The following is a 27,558-nucleotide window of genomic DNA, read 5'->3' as shown; positions in this document are numbered from 1 at the left end:
GATGTGCGTGTCCGGAAAGATCAATAGTAAACCGCATAACAACTAAAATTATTGAACAAACTCTTTTCTGAAGTAAAGTAATGAAAAGAAAAGACCAAGTTAACTTGGCATCTTCTGTAAAGTTTGCCAATCAAGAAAATGACTATGCATTCACGCCAAAGAGGAAAATGACTTTGTTTATTGTGTACCTATGAGTCCTACAAATACTTGGCACTCAAACATGTCTGCTATTGCTAACAAATAAAAATAAAATAATAAATGGCTTCTTCTAATACAAGGTATCTGGTACCATAATGAAGGTTTAATTAAGCTTAAACTGATCAATTAACTTTAACTTAACCACTAGAGAATAATAATAAATTAACGGCGGCATAATTCAGATGAACATTGGTTGTTGCTCTAGTAGTCACCTATGAGTGTTAATGTAGTATGCTCGTCATCCCAGTCGTCATCATAATTGCTTGTATCTACACTATCCAATTGCCGCCATCTCGTGATTGTTGTTATATATATCTTTGCTCTATGATCGGTTTCCACAGAAAAGTGAAAACCCAAACAAGCCTCAGCTTATTCAAGTTTCAATGGAAGTAGTAGAAGAAATTGTGATTGTTGGAGCTGGAATTGCTGGCCTTACAACTTCCTTAGGACTTCACAGGTTCTCTCTCTCACTCTCTAACTCACACCTACATAGAAACAGAGTGTTTTGTTCATGAATCTGTGCACATGCTAGCTAGCTAGTTCTGTTCATACTTATGGAAGGCTAAATTAATTGAAGTTTTGGTGCAGGCTGGGAATTCGGAGCTTAGTGTTGGAAACATCTGAGAGTTTGAGGACGACTGGATTTGCATTCTCAACATGGACAAATGCCTGGAAGGCCTTGGATGCCATTGGAATTGGGGAATCTCTTAGGAGACAACACGAGACACTTCGTAGGTAATTTAACATATTATGTTGTCAAATTGTTAATTTGAGAAGCTTATACTACTTTCTTCAGTGTGTGGTTGATAGTGGAGGATGTGACACAATCAAGTATTGCTATCATATCTTTGAATGTTTATCTCTTTCTGCAATATATTTTTGGCTAGTTTTCTATCTTCCTAGTAGTTGCAGTTGATCTATATGACATACGTGGTTTTATGAATCCAGGAATGTTACTTACTCAACAGTTTCTGGGCTTCCAGTGTTTGAGATGTCACTGAAGGACAAGGGAAAACAGTAAGTGTCCCACTAGACTAGTCTAACACTCTTTAACTACCTTCTTCACTGACTTACTGTATTCTTCAGGTTGCCGCATCTCACTTTTATATAAACTTTGCTACCCCCAACGGACCGATACAGAAAATCTTTAGTAACAAATCAATCATTATAGTTTCTAATTAGTGCAGAAAGTATTCAGCTATGCCTAATATTAGACTAGTACGTCTGGAAATCATTTTGTTTGCTTGCATTGACATTCAATTAATCAAGTACGCTCAATCAGATAACCCGACTGTACACTACATGATGTGCAGAGGAGACCATGAAGTTCGTTGCGTGCAGAGGAAGTTGTTGTTGGAAGCCCTTGCAAATGAACTTCCTAGTGGCACAATCAGGTTCTCCTCCAAGGTGGTTTCCATTGAGGAATCAGGCTACTTTAAGCTGCTGCATCTTGCTGATGGAACCATCCTCAAGGCCAAGGTTAGTCTTGTATTAACTAATTACATTTCATTTGCATCATAAGCAACTAAAACTAATTTTAATACCGATTCAATTTCTATCATTCAAACAGTACGTAGTATCTAGCTAGCTACAACTATTAAAACATTCAAAGAGTACGTAGTATCTAGCTAGCTACAACTATTAAAACATGTCTCTCTTTCAGTATTTGGTATACTCCTCTAATTAGGTCTATGCCCCTCCTGCTTTGGTGTACCTCTTTTTTCTTTTTAATTAAAAAAAAAAAAGGGTACAAAGGAACAGCTCACCTTTAAATGCAGTTAAGATTTTGATCCAATGCTTATCAACATTAATGTGCTTGATTAGGTCTTGGTTGGGTGTGATGGAGTGAACTCTGTGGTGGCGAAATGGCTGGGCTTCAAGCCACCGGCCTTTACAGGGAGACATGGTATACGAGGTCGTGCGAACTACAAGAACAGTCATGGGTTTGATCCCAACTTCATGCAGTTCTTTGGCAATGGTGTTAGATCTGGTGCCATCCCTTGTGATGATAAAACAGTTTATTGGTTCTTCACTTGGAGTCCAACCAACCAAGGTGAGCTTTTCACACCAATTTTGGGGCATTTTGAAGTCTAGTAAGTATTATACATAGTTATGCTGAAAAAAAAGGGAAAAAACAAAAAAACAAAACAAAACAAAAAAAGTAGCACATGCAACCATATACCTTTCTTTCCAAATGCTTCAGCATTGGTTTTCAGCGTTCAATCACAAGAAAAATAGCACAATGAAAAATTGTATACTAATGTCTTACTCGATAAAGTATGCTTGTTCACTAGCTTTCAACCAAATGTCACTTATGTTCTTTTCATTTCTTGTAGAGAAAGAGCTAGAGAAGAACCCAGCTGAGATCAAGCAATTTATGTTGAGCAAGCTGGGAAATATACCTGATGAAATAAAAGCTGTAATTAAAAACACTGAATTGGATGCTTTTGTTTCCTCTCCTTTGAGATTTAGGCATCCATGGGAGCTTCTTTGGGGAAATATTAGCAAAGGCAATGTTTGTGTAGCTGGAGATGCGCTCCATCCTATGACCCCGGACCTTGGCCAAGGAGGCTGCTCCGCAATAGAAGACGGTGTTGTGTTGGCAAGATGTCTTGGTGAGGCCTTGCTGAAAAACTCAAGGCAAGAAATGAAAGGTAAAAGTGAACAAGGAAAGGAGGAATATAAGAAAATTGAGATGGGGTTGAATAAGTTTGCCAATGAGAGGAGATGGAGAGGCATTGACCTGATTAGTACAGGTTATATGGTTGCTTTAATGCAAGGGAGTGAAGGTAAAATGATGTCTACCTTGAACAAATATTTGGTTCCAATTCTAGCTAGGTGGCTGCTACAGAAGGCCGATTTTGATTGTGGAAAGCTCAGCAGCATCTGATAGACGACATTATTAAGCGGCAATGACCTATGAAAGTTTACTCGAGGCATGGCAAAGAGGGTAATATAAATCCCATCTCCCAATCCTTATTTGGGATCTTAGGTAAATGGGTATTGTAGTGTGGTTAAGTGGTAGTGACTTTAGTGAAGTACGATGAGTTTTTCCGGTATGGGTTTGACAATTAATAAAGAGTACTTCCAAATGTATCCAGGATACAGGGCCAAAGCCCAGAGCCACCTTAGAATGAGGCGGACTTGCGACTTACCTGAGTGTTTTTATTTTTATTTTATTTTATTTTTTTGTTTCAGTTTCTCAATATTAAAAATTGCCTACTTGGGGTAGTGGCCAAGCATACATGTGTTTTACAATTTTTTTTTTTTTTTTTTGAGAAAATATGTGAACTCTTTTATAGATTAGTGAAATTACACATTACGACCCGCTCAGTAGAGTCGTCAAAATATTTGTTGCCTAAGCAATCAACATTTTTAGCAAGCAATGAAGCACATCCAAAATTACCCTACACTTATTCAAAGTGCACATATATTGATGGTACTTTTGGTGGCATATCTCAAACTTGAGAACTTTCGAATTCCTTTCCAAAAAGAGAAGGAATTCTACCCAAAAAAAAAAAAAAAACTAAGATAGAAGCCCAAGCCCCAAGAAAGGAACCCAAGCCCAAACTCCACCCCATGAACTTGGGGAAAACCCTAGTCCAACAGGCCCATGTAGAAACCACCTGCTCTAGCCCAAAGCAGCCTCTAGCACAGCCACCATCATCATTGTCGACCTCCCCAACATGACCACCACCACTGCAAGGCAGCCCCCAGACATGAGCCACACTCATTGTGTTGGCGGTCCCACTTGCTGAGTTTCTTGTTGTGCTCGTATGGTCACTAACCAGTCAAAGAGAATGTGCGTCTAGACACATGAACGGACGCGATCTCGCAAAACTGACAGCTGACATGGACCCCAACGCATGCACCCTAACACCTATATAAATGGGGTCTCACCCCACGCTCGAGGTAACTTCATTTGCTCCATTTCTACTCACCTCATATTAGCTTCCACTTTGCCCATTCCTAACTTAGGCATCAGAGGAGTGAAGTCCGGAACACTCCGGACTTTCTCTTGACGATTCTTCTTTGTTAACAGATCTCAGCGAAAGGATTCCAAAGCAGAGGCAATCTTAAGCTACACTCATTCATTCTTAACCCATCGAGATTCATGCACTAACACATTGCAGCCACAAGACTGCCGCCACGCCAACCATCAGAACACAACTTCGTGCACTAGGAGGAACCTACGCTACCACCAAATCGAGGTTGTCATGACACCGCCAACAGTCGTCGAGGCCCCCACTATTGACGTTGGATCCAAACGCACCCACAACCCGATCAAGATCTAGGCTAGTAGTTCTTTAGTTGTTCTTGAAGAGGCATGTCTCTTCAATCTTTCGAGAGGTAAGGTTGTTGTCTTCCCCTTGCCTATTTTGATGTACTCTTTTTACTTTTTCATTCAATAAATTATCCTCGTTTTGTCGAGGTTTGCTATAAAAAAATAAAAAATAAAAATAAAAAAAGAGCAGTAGCCTCCCCTAATCCACCATGAAACCAAAAAACGACGCTCTTCTTCCGAAAAACGACATGCTCCCGCAACAAAGATCTGCAGGCCTGCAGCGAGACCCAATCGCCGCAAAGACCTGGTCATCCACCAAATTGGAGTCCCCAAGCCTAACATCAGCAACTGACCCAATGCTAACACCATCCTACAAGGGAAGAGGAGATGGTCAGGTAGTGACCTGATTACTTATAAGTTATATGGTTGGTTTAATATTATCGTTGAACAATTTTTTGACTCTAACCCTAACTGAGTGACTGTTATAAAATGATGATTCAACAATGTGAAGTTTAAACATGTTTTCGACACAATGCTTTAGGTATGAGTTATCTCTTGGTCTCGACATCGTTGTTTCGAGATTTAGTCTAGATTTTTTATTTTTTTTTGGGTCTGATAGATTTAGTCTAGATGATCCGGGAGTAATTATTCTATAATTCAGAATTATATAATAATTTTTCATAGCACGGTAAGTCACCGAAGAAAATTAACCGGACAATTATTTACCCATCACAAGTGTTACGTTTTACAAGCTTTTTACTTTGTTAAAAAAGAAAAGGTAAATGAATTACCTTTTTAGAAGAACACCATATTTTAGGCTTTTCGTCTCACTCACTCTACCTCTTCTTCTCGCTCTTTATCTCCCCTCTTCAGACTTGCAGAGGAGGCTAAACCCTAATCGACTCCGATCACTGCGGCCTCTAAATTCCAGGTAAATCCGTCTTATCAAATCCAATTCCAATCATCGCTTCGGATTCATCTTCCTTCAGTATCTAATTCAATTTCTTGTTCCTGTTCAATCTCGGCGAACAGAACAGTCGCTACAAGATGACTCAAGACGTGGAGATGAAAGAGGTCCCGGCCCCTTCCAATTCAGTCTCTTCTACTACTCCCACAACTCTCCACTGTAAGTTCTCGCCGATTAAAACCCTAATTTTTTCGCATTGTTTTGGAGTTTGACTGAGTTAGGCGGTGCTTTGTGAATTGGGCGTTTCGGTTTGTTTCAGATTTGTTGGATTTGAGTTTGGATTTTGAATCTGTACTGGTTTTTTCTGCGTAATTTTGATAGATTTGAAGGAGATTGCTTCGCTTCTTGAGACCGCTGCGTACTCCAAGGAGGTCAGGCGAGTTGTCCGCGCCGTTAGGCTGACGATGGCGAAGAGGCGGAAGCTGAGTGTTTCTGTGCTCTCGGCTTTTCTCAGTTTCGCCTTTTCGCCGGGATCTGAGGCTCACACCCGGTTGTCCTCCTACCTTCCAAAGGTGATTTTCAATCAGTGATTTCGGATTTGAAGTTGTATTTTCAGTATTGATTATGTTTGGAGGTCTGTGATTGTGAAACATTGGTTACGCAGGACGATGAACATGACATGGATGTTGATACTGCAACTTCCGCAACTCAAGCTCCCAAGAAACATGCCTCGCCTGAGCTAGAGATTTACTGCTACTTGCTGGTGCTGATTTTTCTGATTGATCAGAAAAAATACAGTGAGGTGAGTGAATATAGTCATCGTTACGTGTGGGTCTTGTAGTTTAAAAAGAAACTGGGAGCATTTGTGTTTGTAATAACATTTGGGTTGTGGTCTTGTAGGCTAAAGCTTGTGCCACAGCTGGCATTGCTCGACTAAAGAACATGAATAGGAGAACTATTGATGTCCTGGCATCAAGGCTTTACTTCTATTACTCTCTTAGCTATGAATATACCGGTGATCTCGCAGAAATTAGAGGGTGAGTTGTATCTTATGATTCTTTTTTATGTACAAATGTCTCAATGTTAAGAACAAGGTCTAATTCAATGGTTTTTTTTAGTTACTTATGCACTTGATTACTGGCTACTCTTACGTTAACAGGAACCTTCTTAATCTTCACCGGATTGCAACTTTGCGCCGTGATGAGCTGGGTCAGGTATAACTGAGGCCAAAATTATTGTAATCTCAATAGTAAATATATGCTTTGCGGTTTCTTATATGTACAATGTGATGCAGGAGACACTTCTGAACCTTCTGCTTCGCAATTACCTGTCATATAACCTATATGATCAGGCAGAGAAACTGAGGTCCAAGGCTCCCCGATTTGAGGCTCATTCAAACCAGCAGGTCATTCTCAATATTTGACTTATTTACTATCATCCCGGTACTTATGGTTATGGTCATCACCATTATGAATGTGGACATAGTTTGTGCCTTTGTTGATAGCTAATTTGTATGTTTGCATATGTATAACAGTCTTAAACCCTATACTGTAACAAGTGAGATGATATTGCATAGGTATGAGACATGCCATGAGATGTCTGCTGTTTCTTGAGATGATTTTATTGCTTCTTTGTTCACCTCTGTAACTCTGTTGCAGTTGTAACCTTCTGTGTAGTTAATGTAATATTTTCAGCTTCTTATACATACATGCATACATATATAGTTATAAAGTTGCATTGTGGTGACATGCTAACATATATAGATAGTCATATTGTAATGACATGCATGTCTATAGTTTTAATGTAATATTTCAGTTTCTTAAGCACACAAATGCACACATGCACATGCATATGTGAAGACGTATTGTGCTTTTTCTTTGTTCAACTGTCAATCGCGTGCTCACATTAATGAAATTCATCTCTATTAGGTTCTTAGGTTAAAATTTCTATTCTCTTTGGAATCAATTACACTGTACGATGTTCCAGTCTATATTTCAGATATTTCTTTTCTCTCTCTTTCTTTTTTTGTTGATGAAATTTAGTAGAAGTAAGAGAAAATTATACTATTTTGTCCTTGTCTCATTTTTTTCTTGGAATTTCTTAAACATACATCCCTGTTTCAAACTGGATGGTTGGATGGTCTCTCTGTAAGTAATTGGATTTACCACCAGGCTGTCCCATAGGCACAACACTGTATGAGCCTGATCATAAACCTTGTAGTAGAAAACTTCATGACGGGAAAAACATCTCTTTCCTCAGTGATTGTCACCTTCTTGGAATTATGAGATGCATGGGCCGACTTAGTAAGATGCATGAACTGATGTTTGATTATTGCTCTTGCAGTTTTGTCGGTATCTCTTTTATCTGGGAAAGATCAGAACCATTCAGTTGGAGTATACTGATGCAAAGGAGTCCCTTCTTCAAGCTGCTAGGAAGGCCCCTGTAGCTGCCCTTGGCTTTCGAATTCAATGTAACAAGTGGGCAGTTATTGTACGCTTGTTGCTTGGAGAAATCCCTGAGAGGACTGTGTTTATGCAAAAAGGAATGGAGAAGGCTTTGAGGCCATATTTTGAACTAACAAATGTGAGTCTTCCATTTTCGATCTTTATCCCTTTACTCGAGTGCCTAGTACGAAGTTAGGACAAGTTTGACAAATGATGGTTTTTTTAATGCCTATTTCTGATATAAAAGCAAAATTTCAGTCACTTAACTTTGTGGATGTTTTCTTATTTACTTTTGAGAATCATCTGGTCATTTTCTACTGAAATAGTTGATATAGTAATGTAGTATATAATACTAAGGATGATGTTGGGATTCAATCCTTCATTCCTGAAATTTGGCCTCTTAGGTATCAACTTATCAAGTAGCCTTCCTACTGGTGGTTTTATTTAGAAAGTTTTGTTTTGCAGGCTGTGAGGATTGGTGACTTGGAACTATTCAGAACTATAGCTGACAAGTTCTCGAATGTGTTTAGCTCAGACGGAACCCACAATTTGATTGTGAGGCTGCGACATAATGTTATAAGAACAGGGTTGCGTAACATTAGCATCTCGTATTCTCGAATTTCTCTGGCTGATGTTGCCAAAAAGCTGAGATTGGACTCCCCCAACCCTGTTGCTGATGCTGAAAGTATTGTGGCCAAGGCAATCCGAGATGGTGCAATTGATGCCACTCTGGATCATGCAAATGGATATATGGTGTCAAAGGAAACTGGAGATATCTACTCTACAAATGAGCCCCAAGCTGCATTTGATACAAGGATTGCTTTCTGCCTCAATTTGCACAATGATGCAGTGCGAGCACTAAGGTTTCCACCAAATTCTCACAAGGAGAAAGAAAGTGCTGAGAAAAGGAGGGAGAGACAGCAGCAGGAGCAAGAGCTTGCAAAGCATATAGCTGAGGAGGATGATGACGAATTTTGAATCAATTAAAATTGGAGAAGACATCCGGATGTTACATTGCAATGCCCAGCCAGAAAATTTTCAGATTAATGGGTGTCTCATTGACCTATTTGCATTGCATGTTACAGTGGACTGCCCAGCTAGAATATTTTCAGTTTTATGGTGTCTGCTTTACTTGTGATAGTATGTGATTCCATTTGTGTTGTAGGATTATTCTGTTAAAGCCGCCTGAGTTGTCACTCTTTCAATCATATTTTGAGGCTGCTTGTTTCTTTCTTTCCCTTAATTATGACAGAAAAAAATTGAATATTTTTCAGCGACTTGTCCAAAGTCCAATCAATGAACTTGTTACTGGTTACCTTAGTAGCACTGTCATTCCCTTGTCTAGTTCATTGTTATGTTAATAACAGGAAATAAAACTCAACAGACCAGCATATTGCTAGTATGATTGTTTCAGTCATGCCAAGAATTCTCTGGCAATCAGTGGGATGCTTTTATTTTTGATCATTAGTTCAAGGGGAATAAGACTGCTGCTGTTTGAAACATATTTTCTCCCGTTTGTGGATGATAGTTTTTGCATGGTTATGGATAAGCATTCAAATTCACAAGTGTGTAACGTAAAACTCGAATTCACAACTCAGAATCCATAATCAGAGGACCGACCATAATCACAGCAAGACATCTCTAAGCATTCTGATTTGCAAACTTGTTACTGGTTGGAGACACAATATCTAGTGTTACCTTATACACACAGCAAAGAAAAACAACTCCCTTGAATAATCAGAATTCATATCATGTCCTGCTCATATCTTTACACTATTAGAGAAGCATGATCTCCTGGATTGGATGAAAAAAATCAGAAAAATTGGTTTGATCTACAACTGAAGTGATACAAAATCTGTTTATGTTGAGATACAAAGTAGACGAGCTCATGCAGTTCCACCAAGTAGGGTGTGGCAAGAGAATGAGTTCCTCGATGAAAAGTAATTCGGGAAAGTTTTGTTTATAGTCCAGAGGAATCATTCACCCAGTTGAACTGAACCCGAATGACTTGACAATGGTGCTCACCTTTTCAGCAAAGGTTTTTGAGGTTATCTTTTTCCCTGGCTCATGAAATGGGTTTGAAATTGCATCCACATACCCAGCATGGAATCGCCTGAAAAACTATACCATGAATCAACAAGTCAGGAAGGACATAATTAGCTTAAACAGAAAATATTCTGAGCTTTGTTGCATAGAGAGATTATAGTGACTAAAGATGAAATGAGTAGCACTAAAAGGACTAGTGAACACCTATACTATTAAAGTGGAAGATCAGGGAAGCAAACTCGATACACAAACAAAAAGGTGAGCCAAAGATATAACATCACTTTATCAAAAAAGAAGAAGAAAGAAAAAACATCACAACTGTCCATAGTTTTAAAGTAAGTGATCACAAGAAAGCAAACATACTATTATTTGGTAAACCCATGTAACTGGTAACATTTGTATTTCTAGTGAAGCCACAATAGAACATCTCACAACTCATTCAAAGGTGACAAAGAAATAAGGTGGATCAAGAGGACTTTTGATCCCTTAAAACCAAAATACAGTTGAGACAGTTATCAGTTTTTAATGTACATAAACTCCGGGTCACAGCTACCGATGGCATCCTCTCACAGTCTCACTTGAGGAAGCAAATCTGAAAAAAATAACCAAGTTCACCTGGGTGCCCATAAAAGTCAGGTAATGAAAGAGGTTGCAAACTTGACTAGGCTACCATGCCTTGTAGTTGCATCCTCAACTGAACTGGTTTACCTCTATTCAAATAATCTAATAGCCAACCCTTGTGTACCTACTTGAATGTAAAAGCTATGCACTCTAATGCTAAGCATGATAGTACCAAATTCCTTCTCACATCACCAGATAAAAAAGAGAAAATGGAATCTATAATATCCATTCAACATTCAGATAACAAGAACACCCTACTGTGCAAAACGTAAAAATAATCCTACTCAGTTACACCCAACGACTTGCAGGAGTTCCACTGTTTCCTATAAAGTATAAACCTTAGGTCATTTCCCAGAAAAATGAAATCTTGTTTCAGAACGACGGTCAAAATATAAGAACGAATTTGATGATCAACTCAGAGTTACGTAATCTTTCATCATCATTAAGCATGAGAAGAAATATGAATTCATATTCAGATTGATGAAAAATTGCAGAGTTAATGCCGCATCAGTTTACATTTTCACACACTGAATTCTTTAGTAACGATAACATCAAATGAAGAGCAAAACAACTCACATTTCTGACATCTGCATCTTTAACATCGAGATCAGTAGTCACCAAGATAAACTTCACCTTTGTGTTTGTCAAATAGCCATACCTGCACACAATATCACCGCCACATAAGAACAACACAATGCAATACCCTCGTGACAACCATACACAAGAGAAGCGGCAAAACCACTCACACTTTGTAATTCTCGGTTGGATAAAGCAGACCCAAGAATGTCTCATTCAGCGTCGGTCCGGACTTCTTCGGATTGTTCACTACAAAACCCCACACACACACACATAAACCCATATAAATTCACACTGAAATACACAAATTCAATTCAAATATGATCCAAATGTATCCCCAACAATACCCAATTAAGACCAAATGAACAGAACCCAGAATTGCATTTGTAACTCCAAGTCTAAATTCTTCAAAGAAAAAAAAAAGGGCTTCCAAGTAAAACCTTGCTGGGGAGCAGCAATGGATGCGGTATATGAAAAAGTAAAGAGAAACCCAGATCGGTAAATTTACCTCGCTCGTCGACGACGTCGAGGGAGCAGTGGACGATGTGGTGGAGCTTGAGGGCGTCATCGGCATCAGTGAAGCTTTGGATGTAAAGAGGGTTGTTCTGCTCTCCCGGATCAGAATTTTCACACAAACAAATACGTTAGTGTTTTCTTTTGGTTCATTTCGATGATCTTTGTTAGGGTAGGGTTTGAGGGCGCACCTGATGCCCGACGACGGCGACGCAGACGATCATCTTCTCCGGCTCAGGCTCAATCTCAGTTTCTGTTTGCTTGCTCAATGGGGCGATGGACGTGTCCCAGCTACGACGTCGTTGAGTCTTATTACGGGTAATGGCCTATTGGGGTAGACCCATGTAAATCCACCCTTGCTTTTTACGTTCATGAATTATGGACATTGGACATCTTACTTTCTCTCAAATTTTTTTTCTTTGGTTTATTTATGTTTTATTTTTTATTTTTAAAAAAACAATATTCTTTGGTTCTAAACTTCTAACACATGGTAGGACGAGGTGGGTTTTGTCCAGATCTGCGCATCTTGCGTTCCTTGTCTGCCCCAGGTAGGTAGCGAGTTCTTCGCTTTGTTAAGTGGTCGCAACCTCCTAGTGTCAGGATGAAACTAAGTGTCCCCAGATTTATTTTCCGGTGGCAACATAGTGAGAAAGATGATTTTATTAGTAAAATATGGCTTCAAGAAAGCTTTTATTTTCCGGTATGTCACCATTCTTGAAAAGCGAATAGAGTAGCCAAAAGTGCACTCTTCGCTAATTGGTGCAGTTTAGAATACATATTCTTACTTGAGACGCCTGGTATTATCTCGGGTGATTCTCTTGATGCTTATCGTTATTTGGGGTTTAGGCACTATGTCCCCCCACATGTATTCTATGGTATGTCACCATTCTTTCCGGTACTATTTCCGGTATGTCACCATTCTTGAAAAGCGAATAGAGTAGCCAAAAGTGCACTATTCGCTAATTGGTGCAGTTTAAAATACATATTCTTACTTTAGACGCCTGGTATTATCTATGTCCCCCCCCCCATGTATTCTATGGTTTCACTAATGATCATGGCCTACGGGTAGCCGTTTCTGGCCCTTCCTCAAAAAAAAAAAAAAAAAAAAAAAAACTTCTAATAGAGTCCTTGAAATCTATTCCACCTTATATATACCCTACGGGTGATTTTTTTTTGTTTTTTTTTTATTTTTTTATTTTTCTCATCTGATAATGTCTCTTTGCATCGTTTTTTTTTGTTTTTTTGCTTTTTTTTTAGAAACTGTCGTCAACTCAAATTAAATTAGGAGGAAAACTCCTTTGAGGGTACATCAATAATACAGGAAGGAGGCTCTGAGCCCCAAAATAAAGAACTAGAAGATGAATAAGCAAAACTAGCTAAAGTATGAGCCACAACATTGACTTGACGATAAGCATGAGTAAAATATGAATCTTGCATCTGTTGAAGATAGAAGATAATGTCATCATAAGCACGACCAATGTCTCTTTGCATTGTTGAATGAGCTACCTTTTAATAGTTGAAGTTTTTTCTCTAATTTTTCTTTTTTGTTTTATAGTGTTGCAGGGTGTTAAACAGACCTCCTTAAAAAAAAATTAAAAAAAAGGTGTTAAACAGACTTGTTGAGTGGTCAGTGGCCAGTGGCCCATTTGGTTGACATCAGTCAAATCTTTATATGGCCACTGATCAGTGGCATGATTTATCGATAATAGTAACGATGGAAGGGACAATGATTATTACTTAGGGGTTGATGTGTGATAATCTTAAAATATTGAGATGTTTTGATTAACGTAAGTATATTGCCATTTCTTTTGGTGGAATATGTTAGATTCAATAAATATGAGCAATGTTCATTTATCTTCTTAGAGCAAGTTCATCCGTAGTCAAGAAATGTCAAGGTTGAGAAGTCAAGAATTCGACCAGTCAAGATACGGTTCACTGCTACTGGACATGGGTTTACACCCGTTTTTTTTCTTGACCGGTCAAAACTGTTCATCCACTTTTACTGTTCATCCACTTTTACGTTATTTTGGGGGTCGTGAAAATTGACTTTTTATACGTTAGGAATTTGGGAAACCTTCCTTCATAAAAGTTGTAGAGCTCGTCGATACGATCTCGTACATACATGAAACGCAATATTCGGAGTTCGTATGAATTTATTATGAATTTTTGAAATCTGAAAATTTTCTATAAATAGCAAAAAAAAAAAACATTCTATTTTGTTTCAAAGGACGAAAATTTTTCTTTTTTGCATTTTCCCCCCTCCGGTTCTCTCTCTCGCGGCTGCACCAGACCTGGCGGGTTTCGTCCGACCCGACCCGGATTTTTCTCCGTCCTCCGGCCAAGGACTCGGCCCCCTCGAGGTCGCCTCACCTCGTCCTGCCGCTCCGTGGCGTCAGCCCGCCCAGACGCTGCCCCAGGCCAAGATCGAAGCAACCCAGGCGGGTCTGCTTGCTATTGCTGCTTCAGTTCCACGATGTTGCTGCCCCCAAGGTCGCCTCACCTCTTCTCTCTCCGCAGACATCACCCACGTTTGGGTGTGGGCCAAGCTGGCACAGGCCTTGGCTGGGCAAGGAAAATGTCATCCTCTTGCCCTTTTTCTTGACTGAAGTCATGAAAGTTCTGACTTTGCCCGGTCAAGCTTCTGTTGGTGGAAGATGGTTTTTTTTCTTGCTCGGTCACCACCTCAGCAAATCCATTCTTTTCCCGGTTAAAGAGTAACCAGTGGACTTGCTCTTATAGGCGCAGCAGAGATGGGTCACTATCTAAACAATCTCACCAACCTATATAAGCACTACAAAAAAAATGCAAAATCTACAACTGACATAAAAGTTGAAAGTAAACATAGATTACATATGCCCTTACTATGCTTCTATTGAGAAATCGCTAAACTCACAACTGGAAAATCCAACGTCCTAATTTTCATCTGTCTAACCTCATATGATAAATACTAGTCATTCTCCACACATGTTTTGCATGTGCAAATATTTTTTATTTTATTTTTTCAGAAATAAAAAAGAAAGCTGCTATTACATAGAAAAGATAGTGAGAGTAAAAAGTGGGTTGTGGTTATTATTATTTGGGGCCGTGACCACTTACCCAATTTTAGTCTAAAAATTATCCACTTACTCCACTAAGGGCACGTTTACTTACTTGGAATGGAATGGAATGATTACGGAGTGAAAACACTCCTGTGTTTACTAATACATGAAGGAATCGGAATGGGTGTAGGTCCCACCTATTTATCAGGAATCGATTCCTGAATATTCAGAAATTTGATTACGAAGGGGGGAGATGAGTTTAGGAATCAATCCTCCGGAATCAATATCGATTCCTTTCTTTTCTCATTCCACTTGTCTCCGATTCATGATTATTTTTCATTTCAAGTAAGTAAACGTGCCATAAGAGTTTTTTTAACCCCATTTACCCAATCCAATAGTGTTTGACAGTATTGTCCTCTCTCTCTCTCTCTCTCTCTCTCTCTCTCTCTCTCTCTCTGTGTGTGTATTGTTCAACCACGGCTTTGAGATCTCCACCTCCGGCAGCCAACCTCAGAAACTCCACCTCATACTCCTTCACCGACCTCTTCTGCTCCAAATTATACATGGGGGCGATGAGCGTCTCCGGCCGGAAAAACCTCAGAAACTCATACCTGAAAATCGACCACGGCGCACTCCCCAGGTACCGAGACTCATACCAGCACATCCAGGGGCTCGCATCGCCACGCAAGCGAGTGGCAACGATCTTAACTAGGTCGGCGAAGGGGGATGTCAAGGTAGTCGAAGTCGCGCTCGGTGGTGGTGAGCCAATCGACGGCGTTCTCATTGCCGGCGCGGCCGTGGAAGACGAGGAGGTTCTCGAGGGCAATGAGCTTGTGGAGATGAGACTGAGGTCTGGAGCTCAGTTTGCTTGGTGGAGATGGAGAGTGTGCAGATTTGAAGCTCATGGATCTGAGATTCCAATTGCTCTATGGAGCTCTTTGATTTTGCTTCACCGTAATCAATTTTTTTTATTTTTTTTTGGTAAAATTGGGGCAGAATGCCCAGAAGGAAAGAAAAATGTAAACAAGAATATTATTATTGAGAGTCAATAATATGAGTATTGAGGGGCAATAATATGCATATAAATTGATCAATTGTTCCTGTAGTGTATTCAATTTGGTTTTGGGAGTTTATGCAATTCACTGGAGGGCAATAATATGATTATTGGGAGACAATAATATGCGTATTAAGGGGCAATAATATGATTATTGGGGGGTAATAATTTGATTACTGGAGGGCAATAAATTTAGACGCCAGAATCCGGTCACCAATCAGGCAGCCGGATTCCGGATTCAGGTGACTGGTCACTGGATTCTGGTCACTTGTCGCCAGAGTCGGGTCACCAGTCGCCGGAGTCCACCACCGGAGTTAAGCAAGGTCTCCAATGACTTATTTCTCTAAGTGACAAAAGAGGAGAGGGCAAAATTGTCCCAAAAATAAAATAAAATAAATACTTAATTGGGTAATAGAGAAATAATCTCTTGTGTTTGGGTAAGTGGGCAATCTCTTAGAGTGTTTGGGTAAGTGGACAATTTTTAAGGAGAAGTTTTAAATACACACCCCTAATTACTTAATACACACATCTTACTCAATACACTTATCATTTAATTTCTCATTCTAACATTTTACCAAATACACAACCCAAATTACCTAAAATATCCTTAAACTTAAAAACCATGAAATACACTATTATTTAACATTTGATTAGTATATATAATTGACCATATTAATTACTTGTGTTAGTTATTGGGAAATCCATAAGGATTCATTATTGTTCCCTTCAAAGTTCAAATAGATGCTTAGAAATAGGTTTTATATTATTTGACTTCTCATCCACTAAACATCCTTTTGATCAAGTATAAAATTTTGAGTCGAACATTCAACCAAAATTGTATCAATAGTTTTTCTACAATGGCGGAACTACGAAGTTGTCATTGGATGGTCAAACACATTAACAATTATAAAGTTTTATACTTGTGATGTTTTATATTAGATAATAAATTGTCTAATAATCACTTTTAAATAAATAAATAAAGGAACTAAAAAGTGGGAGTAAAGCAATATGTTTTAAAAACATTTAATGCTATTGATTTCGAAATTCTAAATTACATGGTATCTCACCCCATTTAATTACAATTCATTTAAGGAAAATTTAAATTAGATGGTTTCTAACTTTATTCTTGTTTTAAATCAGGATGTCATGTATAGAAATTCATTGTGTTTATAATTATAGAATAATATAAGGAACATAAGATTATTATTATTATTTTTCTTTTAATACATAGATGTCTATTTTGGGCATTAACCTACCTATAAAATTTGATTTGAAATATAAAATAATAGAGATGTGTATTAAGTAGTTTGGGGTGTGTATTTAAAATTTCTCTTTTTAAGCTAAAATTGGGTAAATGATCATTTCCCCATATTATTTTTTTTAATAAAAATATATTTTGTAAATGTCATAATTGTTCTTGTGATTTAATTAAGGAAAAATTTCAGTTTAGTACCCTGAGGTTTGGGGGTAACATCACGTCAGTCCTTGCTCTTTCAATTTAATCAGCAATACCCCTGTGGTTTCAATTTCAATCAGTCGTGCCCAAGTTTTTATGAGACATCCAAATCGGATGTTAAATGCTGATCTGGCAATGACAAACTTAGCTAGTGGGCCCAGAAAAGGGGTAAATTCGACATTTCACTTATTTCCACATTAAAAAAAAAAAAAAAACTCTTATTCTTCTCTTCCTCTGATCCTCATCTCCCGGTCTCCGGCGCCCAGCAAATCCAGATGAGGATGAAGGGAATGTTGAGGTGGCCTCCGCCAGCTTCTGGCTCAGAGTTTCCATACAAGAAACCCAATTCACCATTCATACCTTAGCCAATTATATATCGAAAATGATCATATAGCTCCCTCTCCTCCAAACTTCAATTTTTCCAGAACTCGACAATTCAATCTTCGACACTGACTGACCAGCAACTCCTCCAAATCTCCAAGATGCCAAATTTAACAAACCTCACACAATCCAAAATAAAATATCAAATTAGGATTTTTCACTCCACATCAAGCAGCAGCTCCAACAGAGAACAAGGGATGATAATTTACCTAAGATAATCTGGAAATCCGACAGCCATTCACGGCGTAGCTATGATGGTCCACGCACCAGCGGTGGCGCGTGAGGCGTCTCGGGTCAAAATCGAAGGTTGAGACCAGAGGGTTTTGGTGGAGAACGAAGCTCTGATTGCAACCATGGTGGTTGTGCAACTCGGATGTGGCCGGAGATGGCAAATCAGTCTTGCCAGAAACCCAGATTATGGTGAAGGTGCGAATGACGTCGTCCGGCTTCAGGTTGGCAGTGAGGCTTCTCGGTTTTCATCTCCTGGCGAAGTTTGAGTCGAATAGTGTGCTGCAAAAGTTGCCGGAATTGGAGGAAGCAAGATGTCAAGGACTGGTGGCTGTGTACGATGGCTGGGCTTGTGCCAATCATCAATTCTCTTTGGGTTTGGGTCAGGTTTGTGCTGTGGTTCGAGTAGTGGTGGCGGTGTTAAGAATCGGTGGTCGGATGCCATGATTTTTAGCGGTGGCAGTGCGTGGATGAGAGAGAGAGAGACAGATAGACAGACAGAGGGTCATGCAACCCAGAGAGAAAGGGAGGAGACAAAAAGAGAAAGAAAGAAAAAAAACCATCGGAGATGAGAGAGAGGAGGAGAAAAGAAGAAAATGTATTGGAAATGACATTTTTAACCCCAAAGTGGGCCCCTCAGTCAAAGTTAACTTTCAAATTGGACGGAACAAATGAAATTAGACACGGTTGATTGAAATTGAAAGCACGAGGGTGTTGCTGATCAAATTAAAAGGGCAGGGTCACCCTTAGCCAAAGCCACCCTTAGCCCGACAACATAGGCTCAAACACGACTTCAGCTAGTGCAAACTTGCAACAATATTGTCATCGTCGCCACTGGTCACTACATGGAAGTCATTCTAAGTTAAAACATTGGCGGAATTTTAGTTATGACTTCAAGTTTAAAATAATAAGTATTTTTTTTTCATTGCTTATTGAGTGTAAGTTCTTTGCTTTTCGCCTTGTAGAACCTCAACAAGTTGAGCTAAAACATTACTTGTCTCAATACAAAGGCTACCTTGCCTTGTCTTCCAAAAACTCATACCCATCTCCCATCATTCAAGAACTCACAATTTATTTCTTTATTTTATTTAAGATCGTAAACTTTTTAATTTTTGCCTTATAACATCTTGACGATTTGAGCTAAAACATTACTCGCCTCAAGTCAAAGGCTACCTTGCCTTGTTCTTGTAAAACCCATGCCGGTGGACCAAGAAAGCACAATCTAGCTTTGCTTCAACATTAAATTATGAAATTGTCATAATTTTTTTTAAAAAAAAAACTTTAAATATGAAATAACTATTGGAATTTGGATTTATTTTCCAAACCATTTTTGGTAGGTTCTTAATACGAGTCTTATCTCTCCAATTTCAATCCAACACTCACGGAATCACTGTTTTTATTTTCAAAAACCCAATTTTTTTTTTTTTTCAAAAATAACAATAATAATAGAGCAAGCATCTTTTCCTAATTGAACACTATATAGAGCGTGACGAATATACGCCGCTTGTAGCTCTCCTGCATTTATAAACCAAAACACCTCTGCGACTTCCCTCCCTCTCAAAGAACCAAGCTTTCTTCTTCTTCGTCTTCTTCCTTCACCTACCGCACCATCTCCATCTCTTCCAACTCCTGCAGGTAATCTTCACACACCCTCTAATCCTCTGTTTACAGGTTGCTCCAAAGCTCGCAACTTTTTCGGTCAATCGATTCCCTTATTGCTGTTTGATTCTATCTTTCAATTGGGTTGCATTTAAAATTAAGATCAAATATGTAATCTGATTGAGACGCTACACCGATTTGTGCTAATGTGTTTTTTTTTTTTTTTTTTTTTTTTTTTTAAGATTCTCCTGTTGAAATTTGAATTCTTTGGCTCTTCTGCTGAATGTGAGCTGCTCTAGGTTTCCTTTTGTTGAAATGTTCAATTCGTTTTTGTCTATCTAACCCCGCCCGATTCGATAAGACCATTCCTCTGCTCATTGCGTTTGTGAAATTTTTCTGGGAATTTTGAGGTTAACCTTAGTTGATTCTAATATGGACTCTTATTTAGGTTGCATGAATATCATGTATTTACATGTTTCCCTTAAGAGAAGAAAGGGTTGGAAGTTTTAGGTGCATTTGAATTTTTTTTTTTTTCCGATTAAGGAAGTGGATGATGAATTCACAAACAGTACAGTTTGCTGGTTAAGTAATCCGTAGAACTCTATATCTGCCCAAATGCTTTATGAGAAGAGAAACCATTTGAATTCGAGATAGATAAGTAAGAAAGATGAATTTGAGAAGGTGTTTCAATTTTTCTTAGGAATCTCATTACTTTGTTACGTATTGTCTTTTGGTTTTATTAGGATTTTGGTTTGACAATGCCACGTTTATTGTGTGTTCTTAGATTTTGGTATGGGAAGCAAGCAGCATGACAGTGTTTTTAAAGACGATGAACCTACTACTGTAGACCATGATAATAGTTCTTTGATCCAGGTTGAGTTTTCAACTGATTCAAATGTGAATAATGAATTTAAAAAGTTGAGTGAGGTTGTCGGTGGCATAAATAATACTCCATACATATATAGACAAGATGTTGTGAGGAGCAAGAATGGTATGATTGGGGTTGTGACTGAAGTTGCTGGTGATTTGGATTCTGATAGTGGCACGTCTGATGATGAGGATGAGGATGAGGATGATATAGATGACGACGATGACGACGACCACAACAGTGAGAATCATGAAAATGACAAAGATGGTGGTGATGACAGTAATACTAATGAAAATGGTGACAAGAACCAGAATGGTGGTAATGATAAGACTGGTCCTCTTCCTGCGGACCAGGTTCGAGTGCTTTGGATAGATGAAACTGAGTCAACCCAGAATATCAATGATTTAACAGTTGTTGATCGAGGATTCTTGCATGGAGATTTTGTTGCTGCTGCTTCTGAGCCAACCGGGCAAGTTGGTGTCGTGGTGGATGTCAATATCTCTGTTGATCTGAAAGCTCCTGACGGGTCCATCATAAAAGATGTGTCATCCAATGACTTAAAACGTGTGAGGGAGTTCACTGTTGGTGATTATGTGGTCCTTGGTGCCTGGCTGGGTAGAATTGAGGATGTTTTTGATAATGTGACAGTGATGATTGATGATGGTTCCCTATGTAGAATTTTGAGAGCAGATCCGATGGATCTTAAACCACTTTCCAAAAATATGCTTGAAGATGTGCATTTCCCTTATTACCCAGGCCAGCGTGTGAAGGCAAGGTCATCATCGGTTTTCAAGAATTCTTTGTGGCTATCCGGCTCATGGAAGGCTAATCGTCTGGAAGGTACTGTTACTAAAGTTACAGTGGGATCAGTGTTTATTTATTGGATAGCTTCTGCTGGCTGTGGCCCAGATTCTTCAACTGCCCCTGCTAAAGAGCAGGTCCCCAGGAAGTTGAAATTATTGTCTTGTTTCACACATGCAAATTGGCAGTTGGGCGACTGGTGTCTCTTTCCATCATCGGGGTCGTCATCTTCCACTGCCGTAGATAAGGGTTCAAAATTAGAACTTCATCAATTAGATTCTACTCAAATGGGTAATGTTTGTGATTCGGAAGAGAGTTCACTAGAAGAACCAAATGGAAATAGTGCATCCATGGATACTGACCCAGTGTCTGTATTAGATGGAAACAATGGAAATGCTGGAAGTAATACTTCTATTGAATCTAGTTCCAGCGGTAGTTCATTGTCAGTCACAAAGGTGCCTGTTTCTCTTCATCGCAAAAAGCTGCGTAAACCTGTGGTTAAAAGAGACAAGAAGGCACGAAAGGAGGAAAATTTTGAAAGATCTTTTTTGATTGCCAATACCAGGACAACAGTTGATGTGGCATGGCAGGATGGTTCAACAGAACGGAAGCTGGCTTCAACCAATTTAATTCCTCTTGATAGTCCTGGTGATCATGAATTTGTTGCTGAACAATATGTGGTGGAGAAGGCATCTGATGATGGTGACAATGCTTTTGAAGCTAGGCGTGTTGGACTCGTGAAAAGCGTCAATGCCAAGGAGCGAACAGCTTGTGTACAGTGGTTGAAGGCAGTTTCCAGAGCTGAAGATCCTAGAGAGTTTGACAAGGAGGAAGTGGTTAGTGTATATGAGCTTGAGGGTCACCCAGATTATGATTACTGTTATGGGGATGTTGTTGTCAGATTGTTGCCAGTTTCTGTTTCTGCACAAACTGCTTCGGTATCGGACTTAATTGAGGAGCCAAAGCAGCAAAATCAACCAAGTGAGCTTACATCAGAAGTTGTTGATGAAGCTTCTTCTGTTGATAAATCTTGTATGGACTTCTCAGATCTTTCCTGGGTTGGGAATATAACTGGTCTTAAGAATGGTGATATTGAAGTTACATGGGCTGACGGGATGGTTTCTACGGTATGTTTGTTGCCTATTCTCAACTTAGCACTATTGCTCTTCCCTATGATTTATTGTTAGTCTTAAATCGAAAACTGTGTGTCAGTAATTTGAAGTTATTAAATTGATATCATCTGTACTATATACTCTTACCTCTCCTAGGCTCACTTAAAATTTAAAAGGCTACATGCCTACATGTTTTTTTTTTTTGTTTTAATGATATTGGGGAGTGGTTATTCAAACTCTGGAGGATAAGTGCTCTTTAAATACTACTTGGTATGTGTGATGTGATAAACATTCTGGTCAATGGAGTATGAGAGAAAAACTCACTTGAATGGTTTGATCAGCCAGTTGACATATGGTCGGTCAAATAAAATCAGGGTTTTATAGTCTTTTTGGCTTGAATTATTATTTGAGATTTCTAAATGTTGTTTTTCTTTGTCCAATGTGCTCAACCAAGATTTGTGGTATAAGGATGACCAAATTTTGTATTTTATTTTTTATTATTACTTGTGAACGGACATTTTAATGCTGAACTCTGAACTTTAATATAATGGAAGAGTTGCAAGCCCTGTTGATGCAATTACTTGATCCTTTGATATGTTACTAGGTTGGACCTCAAGCAATTTATGTTGTTGGTCGAGCTGATGATGATGACTCAATTGCTGGGAGCGAGGTTAGTGATGCTGCTAGTTGGGAAACTGTTGATGATGAGGAGGTGCATGCCCTATTTCCCCTCGAGAGTATAACAGAGGTATATTACTGTCTGAAAGAGTAGTATGTTTCACTAAATTTATACAGTATGACAAAAAAAAAAAAAAAACCTTGTTTATGTACCAGAAAAATTAATAGGTTTTGAGTTCAGCTTTAGATAGGATGCCTTGTTTAAGTTGTTGAGATCTCGGAAATTGCATTTTACCATAGTATACGGATGACATATTTTAACTTGTTTTTATACCTTTTGGTCACAGTTGCTCCCTTGAAATACATGGGTAGATTAGATAGCTAAACGATATTCATCTGAATCATCTCTGTTTTCCTTTAGAGCATTAATAGACAGGCTGGGTGTTTGGATATGTCATAATATGATTAATATCATATGAGAGTACCTCTTTTATTTGTCTTGGAGGTCTCACCAAAAATGGTTGATTTCTTCCCTAAGAGGATTTGTTTCCCCCGTTCTAGGGACCTTGAAAGTGTTCTATTTGATTTATTTTGTTGACATGATGAGCAAGTGTTTGATGTTCAGGAAGTGGAGATACAGAGCGACTTTAATATGAATTCTGAAGCAGAGGTAGGTGGAGAAGATAATTCTGGAAGGAACCCTGCATTGTCTGTTCCCTTGGCTGCACTTCGCTTTGTTACCAGACTGGCAAGTGGAATATTTGCTCGGGGACAAAAGAACTTGGATCCAATTTTAGATACTAAAGGTGAAGGTGATTTTGAGCCTCGGGAAGTTGAAATTTTTCAGGGAGATCATTGTGAAGATTCCTGCTCTCAGAAATCTAAAGTTGTTGATAGTAGTGTGGAGACCAATCATAAAAATGAAGAGCATGTTTCCTCGGAGACAACAAAAATATTGGATGCAGCAGAAATCTTGTGCAACTTAAGGACTGAAGGATTGGATGCTAAAGAATGTAGCAAGGGTGATGTTTGCAGTTTCAAACGCTTTGATATAGTCAAAGATCCTTTGGACCATCATTATCTTGGTGCAGCAGGGCAGGTATCTTATTTTAATTCAGTTTCAATTTCAATTTCAGTTTCAGTCCATTCGATTAATGGCATTGTAACAATCAGGGTAAGACTGCCACTTTATTCTTGGAGGATTGCTCTTTGTACATGCATAAACTTACTATAAATTAGCTATTAACTTACAATAAGGTACAAACAAAATATGTAGGAGATTTTGATCTAATAAAACATTCCTTTCTATTTTCAACTTCTCTTTTCCTGTTACATTTTTGAGAGGACAATTTGAACATTGAAGAGCAATGACCTTGAAGTCGTTATCTCATTTTCCATCAATTTTTTTTTTGGCCTGGTTAATAGTGTTCGAATTTTTGTCATGTTAAGTATAACTACTTCTCTAAATAATGATGGCTTTATGTGGTTGTTGACTTATAAGACTAGGATGACTTCTCTAAATCCTACCTTGCATCATTACAGAATAACAATGGTAAGAAGTGGTTCAAGAAGATTCAGCAAGATTGGGGCATCCTTCAAAATAACCTGCCTGGTAAACATTCCTTATTTATTTTTTATGATCAATTTTTGACCTGTTGTAGCGACTGTTTGTTTTAACAGTGTAATCTAAACAGATGGCATCTACGTACGCGTTTATGAAGATCGAATGGATCTCTTGAGGGCAGTTATAGTTGGGGCTTATGGGACACCTTACCAAGATGGCCTCTTCTTTTTCGATTTTCATCTCCCTCCGGAGTACCCTGATGTCCCTCCGGTTAGACCTTCTATCTAAATTTTATGATCCACTATTTTTTTATGCTAAGTTTGTTTTTTTAACTATGAAGCTATAGTTAGTGTGTGTGTGTGTTTTTCAAACAATAAAAAATAGTAATTAGCTAAGTGACAGTTTCTTTGGAATTGAAGAAAATAAATTGTTTTTGTGTCTTTCTGACTGGATTTGTGATTTTGCAGTCAGCATATTATCATTCTGGTGGCTGGCGGATAAATCCAAATCTATACGAAGAAGGCAAAGTCTGTCTTAGTCTGTTAAATACTTGGACTGGCAGAGGAAATGAAGTTTGGGATCCAAAGTCTTCTAGCATCCTTCAAGTTCTAGTTTCACTCCAGGGATTGGTGCTAAATTCTAAGCCCTATTTCAACGAAGCTGGCTATGATAAGCAAATTGGAACAGCTGAAGGGGAGAAAAATTCGTTGTCCTACAATGAGAATACTTTCTTGCTGAATTGCAAGACGATAATGTCTCTTATGCGGAGGCCTCCCAAGGTGATGATCATGTTATAACGTTCAATTTTTTTTCGCATTCATTCATTTTTATGTTGCATATATTCTGGTTACAAATTTTATCTCTGTTTCATTTAGATTTTCTTTTTTGATACGCTTCCTATCCTAGGAGGTCCTGTATTAGTTGAATAAAACTCAATCAGTTGCTGAAATCTATTCCAGATGGTCATAATTTTTCTATTCAGTTAGAGCTTTTTTCACGTCCGGCTCTGGGTCCCAGTCACCTAATTATACATCTACCATATTTGTCATAAGTGAAATAGATTGACTAATTGAGTGTCGTCTTATTGAGGACCCATTTCATTACATGTTCAGGAGAAAAGTGAACTATATCCATTATGATGTTACCAACTAAACCATGTAAACAAAAAACTGTACTGTTGAAACTTCACCATTTATCATATGATAAATGTGTGGCAAGTTTATATATAATGTCCCACTGGCTGCTTTAGTAAAATTTTGATTAGTTTATTTAATGTTCTCATATTGATTGCATGTATAGGACTTTGAAGAGCTTGTTCAAGACCATTTCAGGAGGCGTGGTTATTATATCCTCAAGGCTTGCGATGCATATATGAAAGGCTACTTGATAGGTTCACTCACTAAAGATGCATCTGTTAGTGATAGCAGTGATGCAAATTCAACCTCTGTTGGTTTCAAGTTGATGTTAGCTAAGATTGTGCCAAAGCTGTTCTTGGCTTTGAGTGAGGTTGGAGCCGATTGTCATGAATTTAAGCATCTGCAACAGTCATAGTATAAATTGGATTGTTGGAACTTGGAAGATGCAATTGCCAAGATCTCTGTGTCAGTGGCTCCAAGGTCAGTCATTTTTGTTTGTCAATCTAAGATACTTCAATTTAAGGGCTTTTCACATTTTATTAGATATCATTTTTGTAATGGGTCAAACAGAAATGGAAGGCACCTGTCAAATTTAGGAAGTGGGAGTGTCTGGAGCGAAGTTGCCAGCTCTCCCGTTGTGTCCATATACAATAGTTTTCCTGCTAGAAGCAGTTTGGGAATGAATTCATCCTTTTGCATCTGGCTGCTAGCTAATGTTGTTGACCTCTCTTGTGGTTTAGGTTTGGGCAGGCTTTCTGGGATTGGGAAAGCACTCAGTTTTGCTTGTACTGTTTGTTTGCTGATTATTGAATTAAATTGATTCAATCTACTTGGTTATCTGTAAGAGGTATCATAACAAGTGATGACTCATGATTAACTTCATTATTTGTTGGGACACATACAAAAGCGATGACCTGTTCTGATCTCTGCTATCATTTGTATTCCTTGTGTAGTTTGAATACTCAGTAGCTTAAAAATAGGAGCACCGACAGAGCTTTTGTTGAGATCTATTTCAGTCTATCCCAAAAAAAATAGGGTAAATTCTTTCTATGGTACTTGAGATATGGCCAATTGAACACTTTGGTACCTAGTCTTCAATAGAGGACAATTTGATACATGAACTTATACTCTGTTGAACACTTTGGTAGTTCTGTTAGTTTTTCAGTTAAATATAAGGGTAAAATTGACATTTAGAATATATGTACAAAAATAAAATAAAAAACATGAGTTTTGTGGGTTGATAGTTGTTCTTCATCATTTTATGGGTATGAATTAATGTTTATGGGTTATGTTAAAGGTGAAATAATCGAATTTTATGTTTAAAAAACATAGTAAAGATTTGAACACCCACGAGACTACTTCACTGAATTATGTCTAATCCACCGAAAGTAGTCTCTTGAGTGTTCAAATCATGACGACTAAATTTTTTAAATATAAAATTCAATTATTTCATCTTTAACATAACTCAAAAGCATTAATTTATGTTCATTTTCTCTCAAATGACCCAAAAAATGATGAAGACCCAGAGAAGATGGTTATCAACCCACAAACTCATGTTTTTTTTATACATATATTCTAAATGTCAATTTTATCCTTACATTTAACTGAAAAGATTAACAGAAATGTTAAACTGTAAGTTCAGGTATCAAATTGTCCTCTTTTGAAGACTAAGTACCAAAGTGTCCAATTGACCATAGAAAGAATTTACCCTAAAAAATAATCCAATATACGGAACTGGCCAGGCAAGGTTGCTGTGGTCGGAAATGAAAAAGCAATGGAGCCTTGACGTGAACAAACAACTGTTGTATATTGCAAGGCTGGGAAGCAAGCTTCCAGCACCTATCCGAAGAACTAGGCTAGGTTAGCATCCGATTCCAATAACCATTGCCAAGGTATAATATTTGAACGACATTAGGAGATGTAGGGGATGAAATTTCTTCAAAATCACTTGATTGTGGCATATTACAATTGAAACCCGATGGACCTAACCAGCCTTGATGATAAAGCATGAGGATTATTTCCCAGTAAAATCTGTTAGGTCAAGTGACTCAACTTTGTTGAAAATTTTGAAATCGGATTATGGTACAGCTGCATTCTCTTCAAGCGCACAATA

The 27,558-nt window shown here is 38.4% G+C and overlaps 4 protein-coding genes across 7 annotated transcripts; 3 read left to right on the top strand and 1 right to left on the bottom strand.

Annotated features, from left to right (window-relative positions):
• Nucleotides 1-429: 429 nt before the first annotated feature.
• LOC112169334 (monooxygenase 2) lies at nt 430-3,442 on the top strand. Its single transcript, XM_024306351.2, has 6 exons — nt 430-655; nt 787-933; nt 1,147-1,215; nt 1,512-1,677; nt 2,023-2,251; nt 2,535-3,442. Exons 1-6 carry the CDS (start codon nt 582-584, stop codon nt 3,086-3,088), a joined length of 1,239 nt encoding a protein of 412 aa, XP_024162119.1. The 5' UTR covers nt 430-581; the 3' UTR covers nt 3,089-3,442.
• A 1,842-nt stretch (nt 3,443-5,284) lies between these two features.
• Nucleotides 5,285-9,154, top strand: LOC112170550 (probable 26S proteasome non-ATPase regulatory subunit 3). Of its 2 annotated transcripts, none has more exons than XM_024307881.2 (9): nt 5,285-5,414; nt 5,516-5,609; nt 5,772-5,962; nt 6,055-6,192; nt 6,291-6,427; nt 6,550-6,604; nt 6,685-6,795; nt 7,734-7,973; nt 8,300-9,154. In XM_024307881.2, the coding sequence occupies exons 2-9, from the start codon at nt 5,531-5,533 to the stop codon at nt 8,810-8,812; spliced, it is 1,464 nt and encodes a 487-aa protein (XP_024163649.1). In that variant the 5' UTR covers nt 5,285-5,414; nt 5,516-5,530; the 3' UTR covers nt 8,813-9,154. The 2 variants fall into 2 exon arrangements, with proteins under 2 accessions (XP_024163649.1, XP_024163648.2); XM_024307880.2 differs by having other exon boundaries at nt 5,287-5,414; nt 5,521-5,609.
• Nucleotides 9,155-9,474: 320 nt separating this feature from the next.
• LOC112170551 (trafficking protein particle complex subunit 2-like protein) lies at nt 9,475-11,945 on the bottom strand. The gene is made up of 5 exons (XM_024307882.2): nt 11,782-11,945; nt 11,586-11,682; nt 11,248-11,326; nt 11,078-11,159; nt 9,475-9,955 (listed from the first exon to the last, which is right to left on the bottom strand). Exons 1-5 carry the CDS (start codon nt 11,812-11,814, stop codon nt 9,815-9,817), a joined length of 432 nt encoding a protein of 143 aa, XP_024163650.1. The 5' UTR covers nt 11,815-11,945; the 3' UTR covers nt 9,475-9,814.
• A 7,296-nt stretch (nt 11,946-19,241) lies between these two features.
• LOC112169724 (probable ubiquitin-conjugating enzyme E2 23) lies at nt 19,242-26,386 on the top strand. 3 transcript variants are annotated; one of them, XR_002924852.2, is made up of 9 exons: nt 19,242-19,382; nt 20,131-22,142; nt 22,732-22,875; nt 23,371-23,844; nt 24,288-24,357; nt 24,440-24,579; nt 24,777-25,088; nt 25,609-25,925; nt 26,186-26,386. XR_002924852.2 is itself a non-coding variant. In XM_024306779.2 (8 exons), the coding sequence occupies exons 2-8, from the start codon at nt 20,139-20,141 to the stop codon at nt 25,858-25,860; spliced, it is 3,396 nt and encodes a 1,131-aa protein (XP_024162547.1). In that variant the 5' UTR covers nt 19,242-19,382; nt 20,131-20,138; the 3' UTR covers nt 25,861-26,372. The 3 variants fall into 3 exon arrangements, 1 of the variants encoding a protein (XP_024162547.1); XR_005801159.1 differs by having other exon boundaries at nt 26,016-26,372; XM_024306779.2 differs by having other exon boundaries at nt 25,609-26,372.
• Nucleotides 26,387-27,558: the final 1,172 nt, after the last annotated feature.

Source organism: Rosa chinensis, chromosome 6, assembly GCF_002994745.2.
Source record: "Rosa chinensis cultivar Old Blush chromosome 6, RchiOBHm-V2, whole genome shotgun sequence".
NCBI classification, from domain to species: Eukaryota; Viridiplantae; Streptophyta; class Magnoliopsida; order Rosales; family Rosaceae; genus Rosa; species Rosa chinensis.
The sequence above is the reverse complement of the archived record's forward strand: the minus strand, read 5'-3'. Positions and strand labels throughout refer to the sequence as shown.

Coding starts and splice junctions, on each gene's coding strand:
- LOC112169334 (XM_024306351.2), top strand. CDS start 582: ATGGAAGTAGTAGAAGAAATTGTGATTGTTGGAGCTGGAATTGCTGGC. Junction 1,216..1,511: donor CTGAAGGACAAGGGAAAACA/GTAAGTGTCCCA, acceptor CATGATGTGCAG/AGGAGACCATGAAGTTCGTT. Junction 2,252..2,534: donor TTGGAGTCCAACCAACCAAG/GTGAGCTTTTCA, acceptor CATTTCTTGTAG/AGAAAGAGCTAGAGAAGAAC.
- LOC112170550 (XM_024307881.2), top strand. CDS start 5,531: ATGACTCAAGACGTGGAGATGAAAGAGGTCCCGGCCCCTTCCAATTCA. Junction 6,193..6,290: donor ATCAGAAAAAATACAGTGAG/GTGAGTGAATAT, acceptor GTGGTCTTGTAG/GCTAAAGCTTGTGCCACAGC. Junction 6,428..6,549: donor GATCTCGCAGAAATTAGAGG/GTGAGTTGTATC, acceptor TTACGTTAACAG/GAACCTTCTTAATCTTCACC.
- LOC112170551 (XM_024307882.2), bottom strand. CDS start 11,814: ATGATCGTCTGCGTCGCCGTCGTCGGGCATCAG. Junction 11,683..11,781: donor TCGCCGTCGTCGGGCATCAG/GTGCGCCCTCAA, acceptor CCGGGAGAGCAG/AACAACCCTCTTTACATCCA. Junction 11,327..11,585: donor CGACGTCGTCGACGAGCGAG/GTAAATTTACCG, acceptor GGGGTTTTGTAG/TGAACAATCCGAAGAAGTCC.
- LOC112169724 (XM_024306779.2), top strand. CDS start 20,139: ATGGGAAGCAAGCAGCATGACAGTGTTTTTAAAGACGATGAACCTACT. Junction 22,876..23,370: donor CCCTCGAGAGTATAACAGAG/GTATATTACTGT, acceptor TTTGATGTTCAG/GAAGTGGAGATACAGAGCGA. Junction 24,580..24,776: donor AGTACCCTGATGTCCCTCCG/GTTAGACCTTCT, acceptor GTGATTTTGCAG/TCAGCATATTATCATTCTGG.